The sequence below is a fragment of the Hemitrygon akajei genome, chromosome 9, assembly GCF_048418815.1.
Source record: "Hemitrygon akajei chromosome 9, sHemAka1.3, whole genome shotgun sequence".
Taxonomy (NCBI): Eukaryota; Metazoa; Chordata; class Chondrichthyes; order Myliobatiformes; family Dasyatidae; genus Hemitrygon; species Hemitrygon akajei.
In genome coordinates, this window is record NC_133132.1 from 178,096,370 (window position 1) to 178,118,986 (window position 22,617).

Genomic DNA, 22,617 nt, shown 5'->3' on the forward strand with positions numbered 1-22,617 from the left:
TGTATGTTACCTCCCTGGAGATAGGGTCAGGGATGTATTGCTGTAGCTGCATGGTATTCTGGAGGGCAGCGTGAACAACCCTAGATCTCGTGCAGTTCTGTATTGTCAATGTATCTGTGCTATACTGACAGCACAGTAACATAGCGGTTAGTGCAATGCTTTACAGTCACAGGAGTAAGATCAGGGTTCAATTCCTGCTGGGGTCTGTAAGGAGTCTGTACATTGACTCCATGACCATGTGGGTTTCTGCCCACATCCCAAAGACGTACAGTTAGGGTTAGTGAGTTGTGAGCATGTTATGCTGAAGCTGGAAGCATGGCAACACTTGCAGTCTCAACAACATAATCTTCGCTGATTTGATTTGACACAAAACATTGTGTTTCACTCTAGGTTTTGATGTACATATGACAAATAAAACTAATTTAGTAAACATATTGAAGGTAGGAAAAGGGATGAGGTCCTATAATTTACATTTAAGGAACTAACAGCTAAACTAGAAGCCAGTATCTTCAGAAGGAACTGATCTCAGGGATACTGTACCTTCTGCACTACACACTGGTGTATAAAAGGACAGGAGAATAAGGGTACATGAGCAGAAGTAGGCCACTCAACTCTTCTATTCTGTCCCCTCACCCCCAGTTATCCAGGCTTGAGACTTCATGAACAGCGAAATAATTATTTTATTTTGTCAACAGAAGCTGCATAGACTGTAAAACAACACACACAAAATGCTGGAAGAACTCAGCAGGTCAGGCAGCATCTATGATGTGGAATGAGCAGTCGATGTTTTGGACCAGGGCCCTTCTTCAGGACTGGAAAGGAAGGGAGCAGAAGCCAGAATAAGATGGTGGGGGTGGGGGGGGGGTAGGGGAAAGGATACAAGGGTACCAACTTGCAGCTGTGGCTGAGACCATATGAGGGGAAGGTAGCTGGATGGGAAGGGGGAAGGTAGCTGGATGGGATGGGGGAAGGTAGCTGGATGGGGAGGGGGAAGGTAGCTGGATGGGAAGGGGGAAGGTAGCTGGATGGGGAGGGGGAAGGTAGCTGGATGGGGAGGGAGAAGGTAGCTGGATGGGGAGGGAGAAGGTAGCTGGATGGGAAGGGGGAAGGTAGCTGGATGGGATGGGGGGATAAAGTAAGAAGCTATGAAGTGATAGGTGGATGGGATAAAGGAATGAAGAAGGACAAACCAAATAGGAGAAGACTGTGGACCATGGAAGGAAGGGAAGGAGGAGGGTGGAGATGGACCGGTGAGGAGAGGAGTGATGGGAAACAGAAAGGGAATGGAAAAGAGAGGAGGCAGAAGTGGGAAGAAATTACCAAAAGCTAGCAAAATTGGAAGCCGGAAACATAGAGGTACTCAGAGTGTGTGCGGCACAACTGGCAGCTGTGCTTACAGACGTTTTTAGTCTCTCCCTCTCCCAGTGTAGCGTGCCTTCCTGCTTCAAAACATCCACCATTGCTCCTGTACCTAAAAAGACCAAGGTAACATGTCTGAACGACTGGCATCCTGTCGCACTCACCTCAATAATAAGCAAATGCTTTGAGGGTCTACTCAAGGATAATATCTGCAGTTTGCTACCACTCACACTGGACTCCCTACAATTTGCATACTGACGCAACCGATAGACAGGTGACACAATAGGCATAGCTGTACACAATGTCCTTGCACATCTCGAGAAGAAAGATGCTTATGTGAGAATGTTGTTCTTGAACAACAGCATCATTCCTTCCAAGCTCAACAAGAAGCACAGAGACCTTGCCCTTCACACTGCCTTGTGTAGCTGGATCCTGGACTTCCTGTCAGATTGCCAGCAGGTGGTGAGAGTAGGCTCCCTCAACTCTGTCCCTCTGACCCTCAACACAGGAGCCACGCAGGGCTGTGTCCTAAGCCCCCTCCTTTACTTTCTGTATACCCAAGACTGTGACACCACCCACAACCCCAATCTGCTCATTATATTTGCTAATGATACAACATTGATTGGCCTACTCTCAAATAGTAACGAGGCAGATTATAGAGACAAAGTGGTGTCAAGAGAACAACCTCTCCCTCAATGTTGCAAAAAGGAAGGAGCTGTTGTGGACTACAGGAGGAATGGAGACAGGCTAATCCCAATTGACATCAATGGATCTGGGGTTGAGAGGGTGAACAGCTTTAAGTTCCTTGGCATACACATCACTGAGGATCTCACGTGGTCTGTACATACCAACTGTGTGGTGAAAAAAGCACAAAGCACCTCTTTCACCTCAGACAGTTTAAGAAACTTGGTATGGGCCCCCAAATCCTAAGAACTTTCTACAGTGGCACAATTGAGAACATACTGACTGGCTGCATCACTGCCTGGTATGAGAGCTGTTGTTCTCTTAATCGCAAGACTCTGCAGAGAGTGGTGGGGACAAGCCAATACATCTGTAGATGTGAACTTAAGACTAAAAGATACAGAAGCAGAAGTAGGCTATTTGGCCTATCGAGTCTGCTCTGCCATTCAATCATGGGCTGATCTAGTTCTTCCAGTTATCCCAACTCCCCTGCCTACCCCCCATGCCCTTTGATGCCCTGGCTAATCAAGAACCTATCAATCTCTGCCTTAAATGCACCCAATGACTTGGCCTCCACAGCCACTCATGGCAACAAATTCCACAGATTTAACACTCTATGACTAAAGTAATTTCTCCGCACCTATGTTCTAAATAGAGGTCTGTCAATCCTGCAGTCATGCCCCCTTGTCCTAGAATCCCCTACCATGGGAAATAACTTTGCCATATCTAATCTGTTTAGGCCTTTTAACATTTGGATTGTTTCTATGACATACCCCCTCATTCTCCTGAACTCCAACAAATACAGCCCAAGAGCTGCCAAATGTTCCTCATACGGTAACCCTTTCATTCCTGGAATCATTCTTGTGAATCTTTTCTGAACCCTCTCCAATATCATTATAACCTTTCTAAAATAAGGAGCCCAGAACTGCAGACAATACTCCATGTGGTCTCACGAGTGCCTTATAGTATCAACATCACATTCCAGTTCTCTTATTCTATATCTCTAGAAATGAATGCCAACATTGCATTTGCCTTCTTCACCACCAACTGAACCTGGAGGTTAACCTTCAGGGCATCTGGCACAAGGACACTCAAGTCCCTTTGCATTTCTGCATTTTGAATTCTCTCCCTATCTAAATAATAGTCAGCCCATTTATTTCTTCCACCGAAGTGCATGACTATACACTTTTCAACATTGTATTTCATTTGCCACTTCTTTGCCCTTTCCCCTAAACTATCTAAGTCTCTCTGCAGGCTCTCTGTTTCCTCAACACTACCCACACCTCCACCTACCTTTGTATCATCGGCAAATTTAGCCACAAGTTCATTATTACTTGCTGAATCACAGCAAGCAGGCAGATGAGTAAGTCAACGGTTTTTCGGGAAAAAGTTCAGATTTTTTTTCAAACTACTTGGGATAAAAGAGGCAAGACTGTGCAAGCGCGTAACCTCAGAGCGCGGAAGATTTAAAAAGAACACCACCATATCCAGCAGGCAGCGGAGTGAAAGGGTGCAGAGTGATAGGGCTTTGGCTCAACGGGCTTAGGCGGAAACGGGAAGAGGCTTCCTGCGACGGTTGAGTCTTACAGTTAGATGGTAGGTTACAGGTTTATTTATTTAGAGCTAACAGTAGCATTAGAGGTACGCATTTAGGATTAGTGTTGTGCCTGGAGTGCCAGATGTGGGGACCTTGGGAGACTCCCAGCCTCCCCCAGGAATACATCTGCTCAGATACAATGAGGTGAAGCTCCTTAGGGATTGTGTGAGGGATCAAGAGCAACAACTTGATGACCTTCAGCTTATTAGAGAAAGTGAGGAGGTGATCAATAGTACCTATAGAAAAATAGTTGACAGCACCTCTGTGACAGTCCCCCTCAGGAATCGATATATAGTTTTAGATACTGTTGGAGAGGTTGACCAGACAGAGGAAGACCACAGCGAACGGGACTCTGGCACTCTGCCCAGTGCCATGATCAAGCGAGCAAGGAGAAATGCCGTTGTTATAGGGGATTCCATCGTGAGGGGAACAGACAAGAGATTCTGCGAGCCAGACAAGGATACCTGGATGGTGTGTTGCCTCCCTGGTGCGAGGGTACGAGATATCTCGGATCGGGTCCAGAGTATTCTCAGGAGAGAGGGCGAGCAGCCAGAAGTCTTGGTACATGTTGGTACCAATGACATAGACAGAAAAAGAGAGGAGGTCCTGAAGGAAGATTACTGGGAGCTAGGAAGAAAATTAAAAAGCCGGACCTCCAGAGTAATAATCTCAGGATTACTGCCTGAGCCACGCGCTAATGATTGTCAGAATAGCAGAATTAAGCAGATGAATGTGTGGCTAAGTAACTGGTGCAGGGGGCAGGGCTTCAAATTCTTTGATCACTGGGATCTATTTTGGGGAAGGCATGACTTATACAGAAACGATGGGTTACACCTGAACTCAAAGGGTACTAATATCCTGGCGGGATTGTTTAATATAGCTGTTAGGGAGGGTTTAAGCTGAGTTGACAAGGGGAAGGAAACCAGGAAGTTAGGGTCGAGGAAGAGGAAAATAGAAATAAGTCAAGGAAGTCCTGCTGTTCAGGAGGCTTTAAACTAATGTGGCAGGGGGATGGGAACAAGTGCAGAGAGACAGAGGGTAGAAGCAAAAAGTAGTAAGGTGAAAAGTAAAAGTGGCAGGCAGGCAAATCCAGGGCAAAAATCAAAAAGGGCCACTTTTCAACATAATTGTATAAGGGCTAAGAGTGTTGTAAAAACAAGCCTGAAGGCTTTGTGTGTCAATGCGAGGAGCATTTGTAACAAGGTGGATGAACTGAATGTGCACACAGTGATTAATGAATATGATATAGTTGGGATCACAGAGACATGGCTCCAGGGTGACCAAGGATGGGAGCTCAACATCCAGGGATATTCAATATTCAGGAGGGTTAGACAGGAAAGAAAAGGAGGTGGGGTAGCCTTGCTGGTTAGAGAGGAGATTAACGCAATAGAAAGGAAGGACATTAGCCTGGAGGATGTGGAATCGATATGGGTAGAGCTGCATAACACTAAGGGGCAGAAAACGCTGATGGGAGTTGTGTACAGGCCACCTAACAGTAGTAGTGAGGTTGGCGATGGCATTAAACAGGAAATTAGAAATAAGTGCAATAAAGGAACAGCAGTTATAATGGGTGACTTCAATCTACATATAGATTGGGTGAACCAAATTGATAAGGGTGCTGAGGAAGAGGATTTCTTGGAATGTATGCGGGATGGTTTTCTGAACCAACATGTCGAGGAACCAACTACAGAGCAGGCCATTCTAGACTGGGTATTGAGCAATGAGGAAGGGTTAGTTAGCAATCTTGTCGTGCGAGGCCCCTTGGGTAAGAGTGACCATAATATGGTGGAGAGTGACATAGTTAATTCAGAAACAAAGGTTCTGAACTTAAAGAAGGGTAACTTTGAAGGTATGAGACGTGAATTAGCTAAGATAGACTGGCAAATGATACTTAAAGGGTTGATGGTGGATATGCAATGGCAAGCTTTTAAAGATCACATGGATAAACTACAACAATTGTTCATCCCAGTTTGGCAAAAGAATAAACCAGGGAAGGTAGTGCACCTGTGGCTGACAAGGGAAATTAGGGATAGTATCAAGTCCAAAGAAGAAACATACAAATTAGCCAGAAGAAGCGGCACACCTGAGGACTGGGAGAAATTCAGAGTCCAGCAGAGGAGGACAAAGGGCTTAATTAGGAAAGGGAAAAATAGTAGGGGACCGAAGGTCTAGTGAGATAGAGGAACCGAGGGAAATACATGTTAGTAGGGAAGTGGTGTTAGGTAAATTGAAGGGATTAAAGGCAGATAAATCCCCAGGGCCAGATGGTCTGCATCCCAGAGTGCTTAAGGAAGTAGCCCAAGAAATAGTGGATGCATTAGTGATAATTTTTAAAAACTCTTCAGATTCTGGATTAGTTCCTGAGGATTGGAGGGTGGCTAATGTTACCCCACTTTTTAAAAAAGGAGGGAGAGAGAAACCGGGGAATTATAGACCGGTTAGTCTGACATCGGTGGTGGGGAAAATGCTAGAGTCGGTTATCAAAGATGTGATAACAGCACATTTGGAAAGAAGTGAAATCATCGGACAAAGTCAGCATGGATTTGTGAAAGGAAAATCATGTCTGACAAATCTTATAGAATTTTTTGAGGATGTAACTAGTAGAGTGGATAGGACAGAACCAGAGGATGTGGTATATTTGGATTTTCAAAAGGCTTTTAACAAGGTCCCACACAGGAGATTAGTGTGCAAACTTAAAGCACACGGTATTGGGGGTATGGTATTGATGTGGATAGAGAATTGGTTGGCAGACAGGAAGCAAACAGTGGGAATAAACAGGACCTTTTCAGAATGGCAAGCAGTGACTAGTGGGGTACCGCAAGGCTCAGTGCTGGGACCCCAGTTGTTTACAATATATATTAATGATTTAGACGAGGGAATTAAATGCAGCATTTTCAAGTTTGCGGATGACACGAAGCTGGGCAGCAGTGTTAGCTGTGAGGAGGATGCTAAGAGGATGCAGGGTGACTTGGATAGGTTAGGTGAGTGGGCAAATTCATGGCAGATGCAATTTAATGTGGATAAATGTGAGGTTATCCACTTTGGTTGCAAGAACAGGAAAACAGATTATTATCTGAATGGTGGCCGATTAGGAAAAGGGGAGGTGCAACGAGACCTGGGTGTCATTGTACACCAGTCATTGAAAGTGGGCATGCAGGTACAGCAGGCGGTGAAAAAGACGAATGGTATGTTGACATTCACAGCAAAAAGATTTGAGTACAGGAGCAGGGAGGTTCTACTGCAGTTGTACAGGGCCTTGGTGAGACCACACCTGGAGTATTGTGTGCAGTTTTGGTCCCCTAATCTGAGGAAAGACATTCTTGCCATAGAGGGAGTACAAAGAAGGTTCACCAGATTGATTCCTGGGATGGCAGGACTTTCATATGAAGAAAGACTGGATCGACTAGGCTTATACTCACTGGAATTTAGAAGATTGAGGGGGGATCTTATTGAAACGTATAAAATTCTAAAGGGACTGGACAGGCTAGATGCAGCAAGATTGTTCCCGATGTTGGGGAAGTCCAGAATGAGGGGTCACAGTTTAAGGATAAAGGGGAAGCCTTTTAGGACCGAGATGAGGAGAAACTTCTTCACACAGAGAATGGTGAATCTGTAGAATTCTCTGCCACAGGAAACAGTTGAGGCCAGTTTATTGGCTATATTTAAGAGGGAGTTAGATATGGCCCTTGTGGCTAAAGGGATCGGGGGTATGGAGAGAAGGCAGGTACAGGGTTCTGAGTTGGATGATCAGCCATGAACATACTGAATGGTGGTGCAGGCTTGAAGGGCTGAATGGCCTACTCCTGCACCTATTTTCTATGATTCTATTAATACCATAGTCCATATCATTGACATACATCGTAAAAAGCAGCAGTCCCAACATTGACCTCTGTAGAATTCCACTGGTAACCGGAACCAGCCAGAATAGGATCCTATTATTCTTAGTCTCTGTTTTTTGCCTATCAGTCAATGCTCCACCCACGCTAGTAACTTCCCTGTAATTCAGTGGACTCTTATCTTGATAAGCAGCCTCATGTGCGGCACCTTGTCAAAGGCTTTCTGAAAATCCAAGTCTACCACATCTACTGCATCTCCTTTGTCTACTCTGCTTGTAAGTTTCTCAAAAAATTGCAGTAGGTTAGTTAGGCAGGATTTTCCTTTCAGGAAACCATGCTGGCTTTGGCCTATCTTGTCATGTGCCTCCAGGTACTCCATAATCTCCTCCCTAATAATCAATTCCAACAACTTCCCAACCACTGATATCAGACTAACTGGTCTATAGTTTCCTTTCTGCTGCCTCACATTCTTCTTAAATAGCAGAGTAACATTTGCAACTTTCCGGTCATCTTGAAAGAACATTGTTAATGCTCCGCAATCTCTCCAATTATTTCCTTCAGAACCCGAGTGTGCATTCCATCAGGGCCAGAAGATTTATCCACCCTCAGACCATTAAGCTTCCTGAGCACCTTCTCAGTCGTAATTTTCAATTTTCTCTGCACATATTTTACTTCCCTGACACTTGTGAATGTCCAGTATACTGTAGATGTCATTCACTGTGAAGACTGATGCGAAATATGCATTTAGTTCCTCTGCCACCTCTGCGTCTCTCATTACAGTATCTCCAGCATCATTTTCTACTGGTCGTATATCTACCCTCAACTCTCTTTTACCCTTTATATTCTTAAAAATCTTTCAGTACCTTCTTTGATATTAGTCGCCAGCTTCTTTTCATAATTCAGCTTTTCCTTCCTAATGTCCGAGTTTGCTTAAAAGCATTTAAAAGCTTCCCAATCCTTTATCTTCCCACTGGCTTTGGCTTCCTTGTATGCCCTCTCTTTTGCTTTTACTTTGGCTCTGACTTCACTTGTCAGCCATGGTAGTGTCCTTCCATTCGAAAATTTCTTATTTGGAAATTATTTCCACTTCGCTCATTTTTCACAGAAACTCCAGCAATCTCTGCACTGCTGTCCTTCATGCTAGTGTCCCTTTCCAGTCAACTTTGACCAGTTCCCCTCTCATGCCATTGTAATTTCCTTTATTCCACTGAAATACTGAAACATTGGAATTTAGTTTCTCCTCAGATTTCAAAGTGAACTCGATCATATTGTGATCACTGTTCCCTCAGGGTTCCTTAACTTTAAGCTCTCTTATCACCTCTGGATCATTGCACATTACCCAATCCAGCACAACCAATCCCCTAGTGGGTTCAACAACAAGCTGTTCTAAAAAGCCATCTCTTAGACATTCTACAAATTCTCTCTGTTGAGGTCCAGTACTGGCCTGGTTTTCCCAATCCACTTTCATGTCAAAATCCCCAACGATTATCATGACATTGCCCTTCAGACACGCCTTTTCTATCTCCTGCTTGTATTCTATTTGTAATCCACATCCCAGCTGCAGTTTGGGTCCTTTTACGCTTGCCATTTTTTAACTCAACCCAGAGAGACTCTACACCTTCCGAGCCTATGTCATCTCTTTCTAATGATTTAATATTATTTCTTATACACAGGGCTACACCACCCACTTGCCTACTAACCTATCTTTCCGATACACTGTATATCCTTGGACTTCCAGCTCACAATGGCAGCCATCCTTCAGCCAAGTTTCAGAGATGGCCACAACATCATACTTGCCAATCTGTAGCTGAATTTCAAAATCATCCATTTTATTTCTTATGCTGCGTGCATTCAAATATAACACTTTCAGTCCAGTATTTGTTGGATTCCTTTTTAACTGCAGCACACCTCTATTGCCTTGTAAAGCTTTTGCCCTACGATTATACCTCATCTCCTGCCTGTCCCTTCTATCATTTCTGTTGCATGCTATCCTTGATTTATTTCTGTTCCCCCCTTCCTCATCCGGCCAGGCAGCATTTATAGGAAGAAGCACAGTTGACGCTTCGGGCCGAGACCTTTCGTCAGGACTAACTGAATTTTTAAATTCACGACTGCGAAACATCCGCAGATTTCCTCATGTTTGCTAGGACATTGGACCCCTTTGAGTTCATGTGTAAACTATCCTTTTTGTACAGGTCGTACCTCCCGTAGAAGAGGCGCAATGATCCAGGAACCTGAAGCCCTACCCCCTACAAAGGTCTCTCAGCCATGCATTAATATGTGTGATCATGCTATTCTCGTGCTCGTTGGCACGTGGCACAGGCAGGAATCCTGAGGTTACTACCCTGGACCTCCTGCTTTTTAGCTTCCTACCCAACTCCCTGAATTCTCTCTTCAGGACCTCCTCCCTTTTTCTATATATTCAGGATACCCATTGTTCAGGACATTTACAAAGATAGGTGTGTAAAAAGGGCCCGAAAGATCTTTGGGGACCTGGGTCAGCCCAAGCACAAACTGTTCCAGCTGTTACCATCTGGGAAATGGTACCACAGCATAAAAGGCTCCAGGACAGCTTCTTCCACCAGTCCATTAGACTGATTAATTCATGCTGATACAATTTTATTTCTATGTTATATTGACTGTCCTATTGTACATAATATTTATTACAAATTACTATAAATTGCACATTGGACATTTAGACGGAGATGTAAAGATTTTTACTCCTCATGTATATGAAGGGTGTAAGTTATAAAGTCAACTCAAGTCAATTTGATAGATGCTGCCTGAGTTCCTCCAGCATTTTGTGTGTATTGCTCTGGATTTCCAGCACCTGCAGAATCTCGTGTTTATGAGGGTTAAGAACTATCTCCGTGCAGTTTTGATCTTTGCTTGAATGAAATACAACGAAATCACCCTCAAAGGAACAAAGCTGTATTTTGATAAACTGTTGCTTTAAACTCTAATACAGAATGAAGTCGTGCTGGATTACTGACTTCAGTGAATTTAAACAAAGCCTCATATACTACAGACCAACACATCAGCTTGATATTTCCCATGTTTGCCTTTCACTCACATCCTTTTGGCAGAGACAGCCTTCTTGAACACTGGTGGAAGTTTCGCTGAGTACATCTCACAATAGCAATACTTTAATAAAAAGTAGAGATAGGAAAACTACAGTTAGGACCCAACCACTGATACTGGTTCACAGCTGCTGCCTAGTGCATGGAGGCATGGGATTATCAGTTTTATTGATGATATTAATTTAATTAATAAGAGCACTTCCCTCAGTATATTAGAAATGTAAGGGAAAGGATTAGAAGCAAGCTTTGTAATGCTTTAAAATAACACTGTAGTCTCTGAGCACAATTCAAAATGTCACAAACTTCAGAGAAAACAAACTGGCTTCATTTTATTGTATAGAGATTAGTACTGAGATCAGACGTAATGAAATCCTGAATTTCTAATACATAATACACAAAAAAACTAAAAGTGGGAAACAGATTTAAAATAAACTTTTAAGTCTTTTCTGGAAGGCTGATCAACACCTCCAGCCAGAACCCCCCCCACCCCCCCATCACTACTTTATCAATTCCTGTCAGTTACTTAATAAGACTATAAGACCATAAGAGACAGGAGCAGAATTAGGCCATTCAGCCCATTGAGTCTGCTCTGCCTTTTTATCATGGCTGATCCATTTACCATCTCAACCCCATTCCCTTGCTTTCTTCCTGTAATTTTTCATGCCCTGCCTAATCAAGAGCCTATTGAACTCTGCCCTAATTACACCCAATCATGGCCTCCACAGCCGCTGGTGGCAATGAATTCCACAGATTCACCATCTTCTGGCTAGTGGAATTCCTCCTCAACTTTGTTCTAAATAGACGTTCCTCTACTCGAGGCTGTGCCCTCTTGGTCCTAAACTCCCCCACTTTAGGAATCATCCTCTCCATGTCTACTCTATCAAGGCCTTTCAGCATTCGATAGGTTTCAATGAGATCCCATTCATTCTTCTAAATTCCAGCGAGTACAGGCACAGAGCTACCAAATGCTGCTCATATGATAACCCTTTCATTCCCAGAATTATTGTTGTGATCCTTCTCTGAACCCTTTCCAATATCAGCACATCCTTTCTCAGATAAAGGCACCAAGTGAGGCCTCATGAATACCTTATAAAACCTCAGCGTTACATCCTACCTTTTATATTCTCGTCTTCTCGAAATGAATGCTAACATTATAACCATATAACAATTACAGCACGGAAACAGACCATCTCGGCCCTTCTAGTCCGTGCTGATGCTTACACTCACCCAGTCCCACCAACTTGTACTCAGCCCATAACCCTCCATTCCTTTCCTGTCCATATACCTGTCCAATTTTACTTTAAATGACAATACCGAACCTGCCTCTACCACTTCTACTGGAAGCTCATTCATACAGCTACCATTCTCTGAGTAAAGAAATTCCCCCTCGTGTTACCCTTAAACTTTTGCCCCCAACTCTCAAAACATGTCCTCTTGTTTGAATCTCCCCTACTCTCAATGGAAAAAGCCTATCCACGTCAACTCGATCTATCCCCCTCATTATCTTAAATACCTCTATCAAGTCCCCCCTCAACCTTCTGCGCTCCAAAGAATAAAGACCTAACTAGTTCAACCTTTCCCTGTAACTTAGGTGCTGAAACCCAGGTAACATTTTAGTAATCTTTCTCTGTAATCTCTCTATTTTGTTGACATCTTTCCTATAATTCATTGCATTAGCCTTCTTCATCAGAAAGTATGGATTATGGATTAGAGAGTATGGATTATGATCAGAGATTAAGGGAGCTAGGGCTTTACTCTTTGGAGAGAAGGAGGATGAGAGGAGACATGATAGAGGTGTACAAAATATTAAGAGGAATAGACAGAGTGGACAGCCAGCGCCTCTTCCCCAGGGCACCACTGCTCAGTACAAGAGGACACGTCTTAAGTTAAGGGAAGGGAAGTTCAAGGGGGATATTAGAGGAAGGTTTTTCACTCAGAGAGTGGTTGGTGCGTGGAATGCACTGCCTGAGTCAGTGGTGGAGGCAGACACACTAGTGAAGTTTAAGAGACTACTAGACAGGTATATGGAGGAATTTAAGGTGGGGGGGTTAGATGTGAGGCAGGGTTTGAGGGTCAGCACAACATTGTGGGCCAAAGGGCCTGCAATGTGCTGTACTATTCTATGTTTTATCACAGACTCAACCTCCAGTTAGCCATTTTCAGTTTCCTGTTTAGAAAATAGTCTATGCTTTTTTTCCTTCTACCAAACTGCATGACCATACACTTCCTGAGAATGTATTTCATTTACCACTTCTTTGCCCTTTCTCCTAATTTGTCTCGTCTCATCTGCAGCCTCCCTGCTTCCTCCACATTAACATCTGTCTTCTTATCATCTGGAAACATGGTAACCACAAGGCTATCAATTCCATCAACCAAATCACAGACATATAATGTAAATCGAAGCGTTCCCAAAATAGACCCCAGTGGACCACTAGTTACCAGCAGCCAACCAGTAAAGGCTCCCTTTATTTCCACTCTTTGCTTCCTACCAATTAGCCAATGCTCTACCCATGCTAGTATCTTTCCTGTAATACCATGCAACTTCTGAATTGCCCCAAAAAGTCTAGACATTGCTATTCTGCCATAATCCCTGCAGGATTCCTCTTTCAATCAACTTGGCCAGCTCATGCCCCTGTAATTCCTTTTACTCCACTGTAATACTAATACACCAGACTTTAGCTTCTCCCTCTCAAATTGCAGGGTGAAGTCTATCATATTATGATCACTGTCTCCTAAGCATTCCTTTACTTTAAGCTCCCCAATCAAATTATGTAAAGGCAATACATTACCTTTGCTGATTATCATTGAGCTTAAGAGATTGAAAGAGCATATGCTGAAAAATTCAACATATGTTACCAAGATCTATGAATTGATAGGGAAATATATATTTTGAACCCCATTATGTATCTCCTGCCTAAAAACTGGAAATGACACCAGGTTCACAAATTCTAATTTGCCAACCTATTTTCTTACACAATCTCTGAAGCTTCTTTTCAAAGATAATATCAAGATCAGCCTGAAGTGATCAAGGAGTTGTTGCAGGAGGGACGGACTAAGACTTTTGGATCATTGGGCTCTTTTCCTGGGAAGGTGGGACCTGTACAGAAAGGACGGCTTGCACCTGAACTGGAGGGGGAACTAGTGATAGGGTTTATAAATGCTGCATGATGGGTTCTAGAGATGCAGGGGGATGGGAACCAGAGTGCCAGAACAGTTAGTGGACAGGTTGTGGAGACAGATGTTGGTAAGTTAAGAATCAAAAGGTTGAGCATGGTGCAAGTAGTGTTCTGAGCTGCGTATATTTCAATACATGAAGTATTGCTGGAATTTAGAAGATGAGGGGGGATGTCATTGAAACCTTTCAAATGTTGAAAGGCCCAGACAGAGTAAATGTAGAAAGGATGTTTCATATGGTGGGCAAGAGGGCACAGCTTCAGGAAGGGTGTCCATTTAAAACAGAGATGCAGAGAAATTTCTTTATCCAGAGAGTGCTGAAATTGTGGAATTTGTTACCTCAGTCAGCTGTGGAGGCCAGGTTGTTGGGTGGATTTAAGGCAAAGATCAATAGGCCCTTGATTGGACATGGCATCGAAGGTTATGGGAGAAGGCCGAGGAGGGGAAAAAAGGATCAGCTATGATTGAATGGCGGAGCAGACTCAATGGGTAGGTAGTGCTGAAGAAGCAATGCGATTACAACAGGACTTAGATCAATTGCAAGAATGGGCAAAAAAGTGGCAGATGGAATACAGTGTTGGGAAAAGTATGACAATGCATTTTGGTAAAAGAAACAATAGTGCAGACTATTATTTAAATAGAGAGAAGACTCAAAAATCAGAAGTGCAGAGGGACTTAGGAGTCCTCGTGCAAGACCCCCAGAAGTTAAATTTACAGGTTGAGTCTATGGTAAAGAAGACAAATGCAATGTTGGCTTTTATTTCCAAGGGGAAATAGAACATAAAAGCAAGTTGATAATGCTAAGCCTTTATAAGACATTAGTCAGGATGCACTTGGAGTACTGTCAACAGTTTTGGGCCCCATATCTCAGAAAGGATATGCTGTCATTGGAGGAAGTCCAGAGGATGTTCACGAGGATGACTTCGGGAATGATTAGATTAGATTCAACTTTGTTGCCAATGTGCCGAGTACAGATACAAATCCTATGAAATGCAACTAGCATCTAACCAGAAGTGCAAAAAATTGTATTATTTACAAAATAACAGCGAATAAAAAGTAAGTGCTACAGCATACAAATATAAAAGTACTGAGACATGACTGAGATATGGGTGCAATACTGCTTAGCGCTGTGATGTGAGGTTCAGCAGGGTCACAGCCTCAGGGAAGAAGCTCTTCCTGTGCCTGCTGCTGTGGAGTCTCCTGTAGTGCCTACCGGATCAGAGGAGAGTAAAAAGTCCATGGTTAGGGTGAGATGCATCCTTGATAATGCTTTTCGCCCCGCCCAGGCAGAATTTATGGTAGATGTTCTCAATGGTGGGCATCTGGGTGCTGATAATCCGCTGGGCAGTTTTCACCACCAGCTGGAATGCTTTGTAGTCCGATGGGGTTAACATATGAGGAGCGTATGGCAGTTTTGGGCCTGTACATGCAGGAATTTAGAAAAATGCATGAATATCTCATTGAAATTTACTGAATGTTGAAAGGACAAGATAGGGTGGATGTGGAGAGGATGTTTCCTACGGTGGAGGTATCTAGAACTAGAGGGCACAGCTTCACAGTTCAGGGGCAGACTTTTAGAACAGAGGCAAGATGACACAAACATGGCTACCAAGCGAAGCCAAAGCCAAAATAAAAGCTAAAGAAAGGGCATATAATAGAATAAAAATTAGTGGAAAGTTAGAGCATTGGGAAACTCTTAAAAACCAACAGAAGGTAACTAAAAAAGACATTAGGAAGGTAAAGATGGAATATGAGAGCAAGCTAGTCAATAATATTAAAGAGGACACCAAAAGTTTCTTCAGTACATAAAGTGTAAAAGAGAGATGATAGTGGATATCGGACTACTGGAAAATAATGCTGGAGAAGTTGTAATGGGAGGAACAATGAAATAGTGGACAGTAAGTATTTTGCATCAGTCTTCACATGGAATACACTCGCAGTATGATGAAAGCTCCCGATATCAGGGGGCATGAAGTTTGTGAAGTTACTATAACTAGAATCAAAATCAGGTTTATTATCACCAGTATGTGTCATAAAATTTGTTAACTTAGCAGCAGTAGTTCAATGCAATACATAATATAGAAGAAAGGAAAAAATAATAACAACAAAAAATAAGTAAATCAATTACAGTGTATGTATATTGAATAGATTAATATTCATGCAAAAAACAGAAATAATGTACGTGTATATTAAAAAAGCGAAGTAGTGTTCAAGGATTCAATGTCCATTTAAGAATCGGATGGCAGAGGGGAAAAAGCTGTTCCTGAATCACTGAGTGTGTGCCTTCGGGCTTCTGTACCTCCTACCCTGTTGGTAACAGTGAGAAAAGGGCATGCCCTGGGTGCTGGAAGTCCTTAATAATGGATGCTGCCTTTCTGAGAGACTGCTTCCTGCAGATGTCCTGGGTACTTTGTAGGCTAGTACCCAAGATGGAGTTGACTAGACTTATAACCGTCTGCAGCTTCTTTCAGTCCTGTGTAGTAGCCCCTCCATACCAGACAGTGATGCAGCCTATCAGAATACTCTCCACAGTCGTATCATCATCAAGTTTACAGATGGTATTTCAGCTATGCCTAGCCACACAGTCATGGGTATAGAGAGAGTAGAGCAGTGGACTAAGCACACACCCTGATGTGCACCAGTGTTGATCGTCAGTGAGGAGGATATGTTATCACCAATCTGCACAGATTGTGGTCTTCTGGTTAGGAAGTCGAGGATCCAATTGCAGAGGGGGGTACAGAGGTCCAGGTTCTGTAACTTCTCAATCAGGATTGTGGGAATGATGATATTAAATGCTGATCTATAGTTGACTAACAGCATCCTAACATAAGTGGTTGTGTTGTTCAGGTGGTCTAAAGCCGTGCGAAGAGCCATTGAGATTGCATCAGCTGTTGATCTTTTGTGACAATAGCCAAATTGCAATGGGTCCAGGTCCTTGCTGAGGCAGGAGTTCATTCTAGTCATGACCGACCTCTCAAAGCATTTCATCACTGTAGATGTGAGTGCTACCAGGCGATAATCATTATTCTTCTTAGCCACTGGTATAACTGTTGCCTTTTTGAAGCAAGTGGGAACTTCTGCCTGCAGCAGTGAGAGGTTGAAAATGTCCTTGAATATTGCTGCCAGTTAGTTGGCACAGGTTTTCAGAGCTTTACCAGGTACTCCATCGGGACTTTCCGCCTTGCGAGGTTTCACTCTCTTTAAAGATAGCCTAACATCGGCCTCTGAGACAGAGATCACAGGGTAATCAGGTGCAGCAAAGAATCTTCACAGAAGGTTCTTGGGAAACTGAAAGGTCTGAAAGTAGATAAGTCACCTAGACCAGATGGTGTACAACCCACACTTCTGAAAGAGATGGTTGAAGAGGTCGTGGAGGCATTAACATTGATTTTTCAAGAATCACTAGATTCTGGAATGGTTCCAGAAGACTGGAAATTTGCAAATGTCATTCCTCTCTTCAAGAAGGGAGAGAGTGTAAGAAAGGAAACTATACTGTTAGTGTGACCTCAGTGGTTGGGAAGATGTTGGAGTCGATTATTAAGGATGAGGTGTCAGGGTACTTGGAAACACATGATAAAATAGGCCATAGTCAGCATGGTTTACTCAAGGGAAAGTCTTGCCTGACAAATTGGTTGGAATTAATTGAAAAAATAACAAGCAGGATAGACAAAGGAGGATTTGTTGATATTGTGTACTTGGATCTTCAGAAAGCCTTTGACAAGGTGCCACACATGAAGCTTCTTAACAAGCTACGAGCCCATGGTATTTCAGGAAGGATTCTAACATGATAAAGCAATGGCTGATTGGTAGGAGGCAAAGAATGGGAATAAAGGGAGCCTTTTCTGGTTGGCTGCCGGTGACTGGTGGTGTTCCACAGGGCTGTGTGCTGGGACCGATTGTTTTTACGTGATATGTCAATGATTTGGATGATAGAATTTGTTGCAGTTTTCAGGTGATGTGAAGATAGGTGGAGGGGAAGGTCGTTTTGAGGAAGTAGAGAGGCTACAGAAGGATTTAGGCAGATTAGGAGGATGGGCAAAGAATGGCAGATGGTCATGCACTTTGGTAAAGTGTTGATTGTTTTCTAAATGGAGAGGAAATGCAAAAAACTGAGGTGCAAAGGGATTTGGGAGTTAATTTACGGGTTGCAAAAAGAGAGACTGAACAAACAAAAGATGCAACCTCTAACCACTGTGATTACCTCTCAACCATCAGGCTTCTGACCCAGAGTGGATAACTTCACTCACCTCAACACTGAACTGAGTCCACAACTGGCAAACAAGAAAGGATCTGCAGGTACCCAATGCCTTATATCTACTCCTCATTTTTTTTTCTCCAGTCCTGCTGAAGGGTCTTAGCCCACAACTTTGTCTGTACTCTTTTCCATAGATACTGCCTGGGCTGCTGAGTTCCTCCAGCATTTTGTGTGTATTGCTTGGATTGCCAGCATCTGCGGATTTTCTCGTTTGTGATAGAATTACTACACTGCAAAGCCTCTTCCAGGGATGCCTACTGTGATGAAATTTAAATCTTCACTGAATGGGAGTTCAGTGAAACCCTCTCTCACTGCTCCCCACCTGTAATCTCTGTAGCCCTCCTCAGACTCTTCGATCATGTGCTTTACGCAGACCTGATACTATAGCCCTGTATCCTTCCTGGGAACATGCCTTCACTGCCAGCTTGTACCACATGGCTCCTTCCATGGCCTTCTGTCCTCTTCTATTAGAACCCCCTTCTTCAGCCTGTATGTCTTTCACCAATCAACTTCCCAGCTCTTTATTTTCCCCCTCCTTCTCTCAGCTTTACCTATCAACTTGTGTTTCTTCTTCCTCTCCCCCCACCTTTTAAATCTACTCCTTTTTTTTCCAGTCCTGCTGAAGGGTCTCAGCCTGAAACTTTGACTGTACACTTTTCCATAGATGTTGTCTGGCCTGCTGAATTGCTCCAGCATTTTATGTGCGCGGCCACAACCTATGGCCTCACTTTCAAAGACTTTTCAATTCATGTTCTTAGTATTATTTACTTAATTGTTAGTTTGTTTTTTTCTATTTTTTGTATTTTACAATTTGTTGTCTTTTGTACATTGGTTGTTTGGCTGTCTTTTTGTGTTTAGTTTTTCATTGATTCTATTGTCTTTCTTTATATTTACTGTGAATGTAGTATATGGTGCCGTACAGTATATAGTACAGAAGATTGGTGGAGGGGCAGATAGTGTTGAGGAAACTGGTAGGATGCAGAAGGACTTAGATTAGGAGAATGGGCAAGCAAGTAGCAAATGAAACACAGCGTTGAAAAATGCATGGTCATGCACTCTGGTAGTAGAAATAAATGTGCGGACTATTTTCTAATTGGGGAGAAAATCCAGGAATCTGAGATGTAGAGGGACTTGGGAGTCCTTGTGCAGAACACCATGAAGGTTAACTTGCAGGTTGAGTTGGTGGTAAAGAAGGCATATGGCATGTTAGCATTCATTTTAAAGGTCTACAATACAAGGATGTGATGCTGAGGCTTTATAAGGGAGTGGTGAGGCCTCACCTTGAGTATTGTGAACAGCTTTAGGCCCCTCATCTTAGAAAAGATGTGCTGGCATCAGGGAGGGTCCAGAGAAGGTTCACCCTAGTGAAAGGGTTATTATATGAGGAACGTTTGATGGCTCTGTGTCTGTACTCGCTGGAATTCAGAAGGATGAGGGGCGATCTCTTTGAAACCTTTCGAAAATTGAAAGATCTAGACAGAGTAGACGTGGAAAGGATGTTTCCCATGGTGGGAGAATCTAGGACAAGAGGGCACAGCCTCAGGATAGAGGGGCGCCAGTTCAAAACAGAGATGCAGAGAAATTTCTTTAGACAAAGGGTGGTGAATTTGTGGAATTCATTGCCACATGCAGCTGTGGAGGCCAGGTCGTTGGGCGTATTTAAGGCAGAGATTGATAGGTTCTTGACTGGACATGGCATCAAAGGTTATGAGGAGAAGGCCAGGAACTGGGGTTGGAGATAGAAAAAAAAGGATCAGCCATGATTGAATGGCGGAGCAGACTCGATGGGCCACATGGACTAATTCTGCTCCTATGTCTTATGGTCTTATAGTATATGTTGACATGTATGTACTTTGAGAATAAATTTACTTTGAACTTTGAAGAGCCACCACTTAGTCTTGCCCACACTACATCAGAATATGTGGATCCCAGATTGGCCTCTACAACCACCTGAGGACCCACCAGTGAAGAATATCATACTTGTCTCAAGTGATCACACCAATACTACTTACCCAATATATCCACATGAAACAGATGAGGGCAATTTGCAGCCAGCTCCTCAATATCTGCGTCACACACAGATCTATTGGCTGTCAGAAAGAGCTTACGCAAATTAGGAAGTTTGCGGGCAAGTTTTATGAAACATCCTGTACTGCTTTGTAAAGTTGGGCACCATCCCAGATCCAATTCCTCCAGCAGTTGACAACCTGCTACAATCGCAGTAATGCCGTTTTCCGTAATATTTTTACATCTCCATAGATCTAGGGATCGCAGCTTTTTACATTTGGCTCCAATCACACTTGCCACTAGGTCATAGTCTTCAACCTGTATGAGATAGATTAATAAGTAAAACTATGAAAACTTTCTTGATACTAATCATTGTACTCATTAAAGCACTCACTAGAAAAATACAATCAATGGCCACTTTATTAGGCATGCCTGTAGAACTGTTCATTAATGTGAATACCTCAGCAGTCTATCATGTGGTAGCAACTCATTGCATAAAACCATGCAGACATGGTCAAGAGGTTCACTTGTTCAGACCAAACATCAGAACGGGGAAGAAATGTGATCTTAGTGACTTTGACTGTGGAATGATTGTGGTGTCAGAGAGGGTGGTTTGAGTATCTCAGAAACTGCTGATCTCTTGAAATTTTCATGCACAACAGTTTCTAGGGTTTACAGAGAATGGTGTGAAAAACAAAAAAAAACATCCAGTGGGTTGCAATTCTGTAGGTGAAAATGCCTTGTTAATGAGAGAGGTCAGAGCAATATGGTCAGACTGGCTCAAGCTGACAAGAAGGCAACAGTAACTCAAATAACCACACATTACAACAGCAGTGTGCTGAAGAGCATCTCTGAACACACAACACATCAAATCTTGAAGTTGATGAGCTACAGCACCAGACGATCACTAACATACACTCAGTGGCCACTTTATTAGGTACATGAGGTTACCAATAAAGTGCTACTGAGCGTAAAGTTATTTTAATTAAAAAGTAGAGAAACTGCTATGGAAGTATTATGGCTCGTAAGTGGGGGAATAATTTTAAGATGATTTTAGGAAAGTATGGGGGGGCAGTTAGAGGTAAATTATTTTTACACAGAGAGTGGTGGGTGCGTGGAATGTCCTGCCAGGGATGGTGGTAGAGGCAGATACATTAGGAACATTACAAAACATAGGCACATGGATGATAGAAAAATGGAGGGTTATGTGGGAGAGAGTAGGTTAACAAGGTTGGCACAACATCGTGGGCCCATTCCTGTGCTGTAATTTTCTACGTTCTTTAAAAAAAACTGAACTTTCCTCAGCATGCTTTGTCAATGATGTACAATCGAATATTATTGAAAATGTTAGGTACTTCAGATACAATTCAAATAACAAGTGAATAAAATGCAGACTTTAAAAAGATAACTTTCCTTCATAAAGTAAATGCAAATTATTTCCTTGCACTCAAGTTTTTTCTATCCAAAATAAATTAATGGCAAAATTAAAAAATCTTTGTGATGATATCTTAAATAAATCATAGTCTTCTCCAATATCTGAACCTGTCTTAATTATGTAGCCACACACTTCATAGCTTCAGCAGTATTTACAATTATGGGGCCTATGGTTTCTTACCAATGTAAAAATGACTTACACAATTATCTGAAATTCTTCTCTATCTGCTGTTTCATAGATATAATAATCCATTTATTTTAAACAGGTTAACTTTGCCACCAACAGCAGGAAGAAAAACTACAGTCAAATCAGGTTCTGCCAACAGAACAATTTCAAGGTTAATGCCCTACTTTTTATTAAAAGTGATTTAATTGAGTTATTCATTGACAATGGGAGAAATAAGCAAAATTTTACAGTACCGTTGTAAAAACATTCTCCATGAAACAGCTTCTTCCCCTCCACCATCTGAACAAAGAACCAACCCATAAACGCTACCTATTTTTGCTCACTTTTTGTAATGATTATTTAATTTATTTTTAAAAATATCTGTCTTGTCGTAATTTATTGCAATTTTTTATATGATGCACTGTATGCTGCCGCAAAAGAACAAATTTCAAGACATATGCCAGTGATATTAAACCTGATTCTGATTCTATTAAGATAACCAAATTGTAAAACACAGATCAAGCATTTTAGCCTTAAGTATTTCTGTTATTTTCAAACTCCCTTACAATATATTTTATCCTAATAAAAAATAGCAACTAACATTTTAACAACTTTCTACAGGATCATCGAGAATTTCCTTTCTGGCTGCATCATTATATGGTATAGGAGCTGCAAAGTATCATTCGCAAGACCCTACAGAGGATAGCAAAAACTGCTGAGAGCATCACCGGGATCTCACCCCCCCCCCCCCCCCCCCATTTGTGACATTTACCAACAGCATTGTATACAAAGGACCTGAAGTATTGTTGAGAATCGTGATCACCCATCCCACAACCCCTCTGAGCCACTGCCAGACTGGGAAACAGCTTCTTCCTCCAGGCACTGAGACTGTTAAATACTCTGCCACAACCAAATTCTCGTCACTAGGACAGTGAGCTGTTTGCTGTATTGTTTACTGTTTCCCCGTGCTGAATGCTACATGCACTTCTGAATAATATTTTATTAACTTATTTATGTATTGTGTGTGA

The 22,617-nt window shown here is 42.5% G+C and overlaps 1 protein-coding gene across 5 annotated transcripts in view; it reads right to left on the reverse strand.

The window, feature by feature from the left end:
* Positions 1 to 22,617, reverse strand: part of fbxl4 (F-box and leucine-rich repeat protein 4) — a 273,096-nt gene that overhangs the window by 35,957 nt on the left and 214,522 nt on the right. For 4 of the 5 annotated variants that reach the window (XR_012100352.1, XR_012100351.1, XM_073057528.1 and 1 more), the window contains exon 7: positions 19,995 to 20,307. Coding sequence is in view for 3 of the 5 variants with exons in the window: in XM_073057528.1 (XP_072913629.1) it covers positions 19,995 to 20,307 (313 nt within the window). In the remaining 2 variants the exon portion in view is untranslated. Of the gene's footprint in view, positions 1 to 903; positions 1,472 to 19,994; positions 20,308 to 22,617 lie in introns of those variants that run through there. The other variant, XM_073057527.1, reaches the window with a different exon arrangement.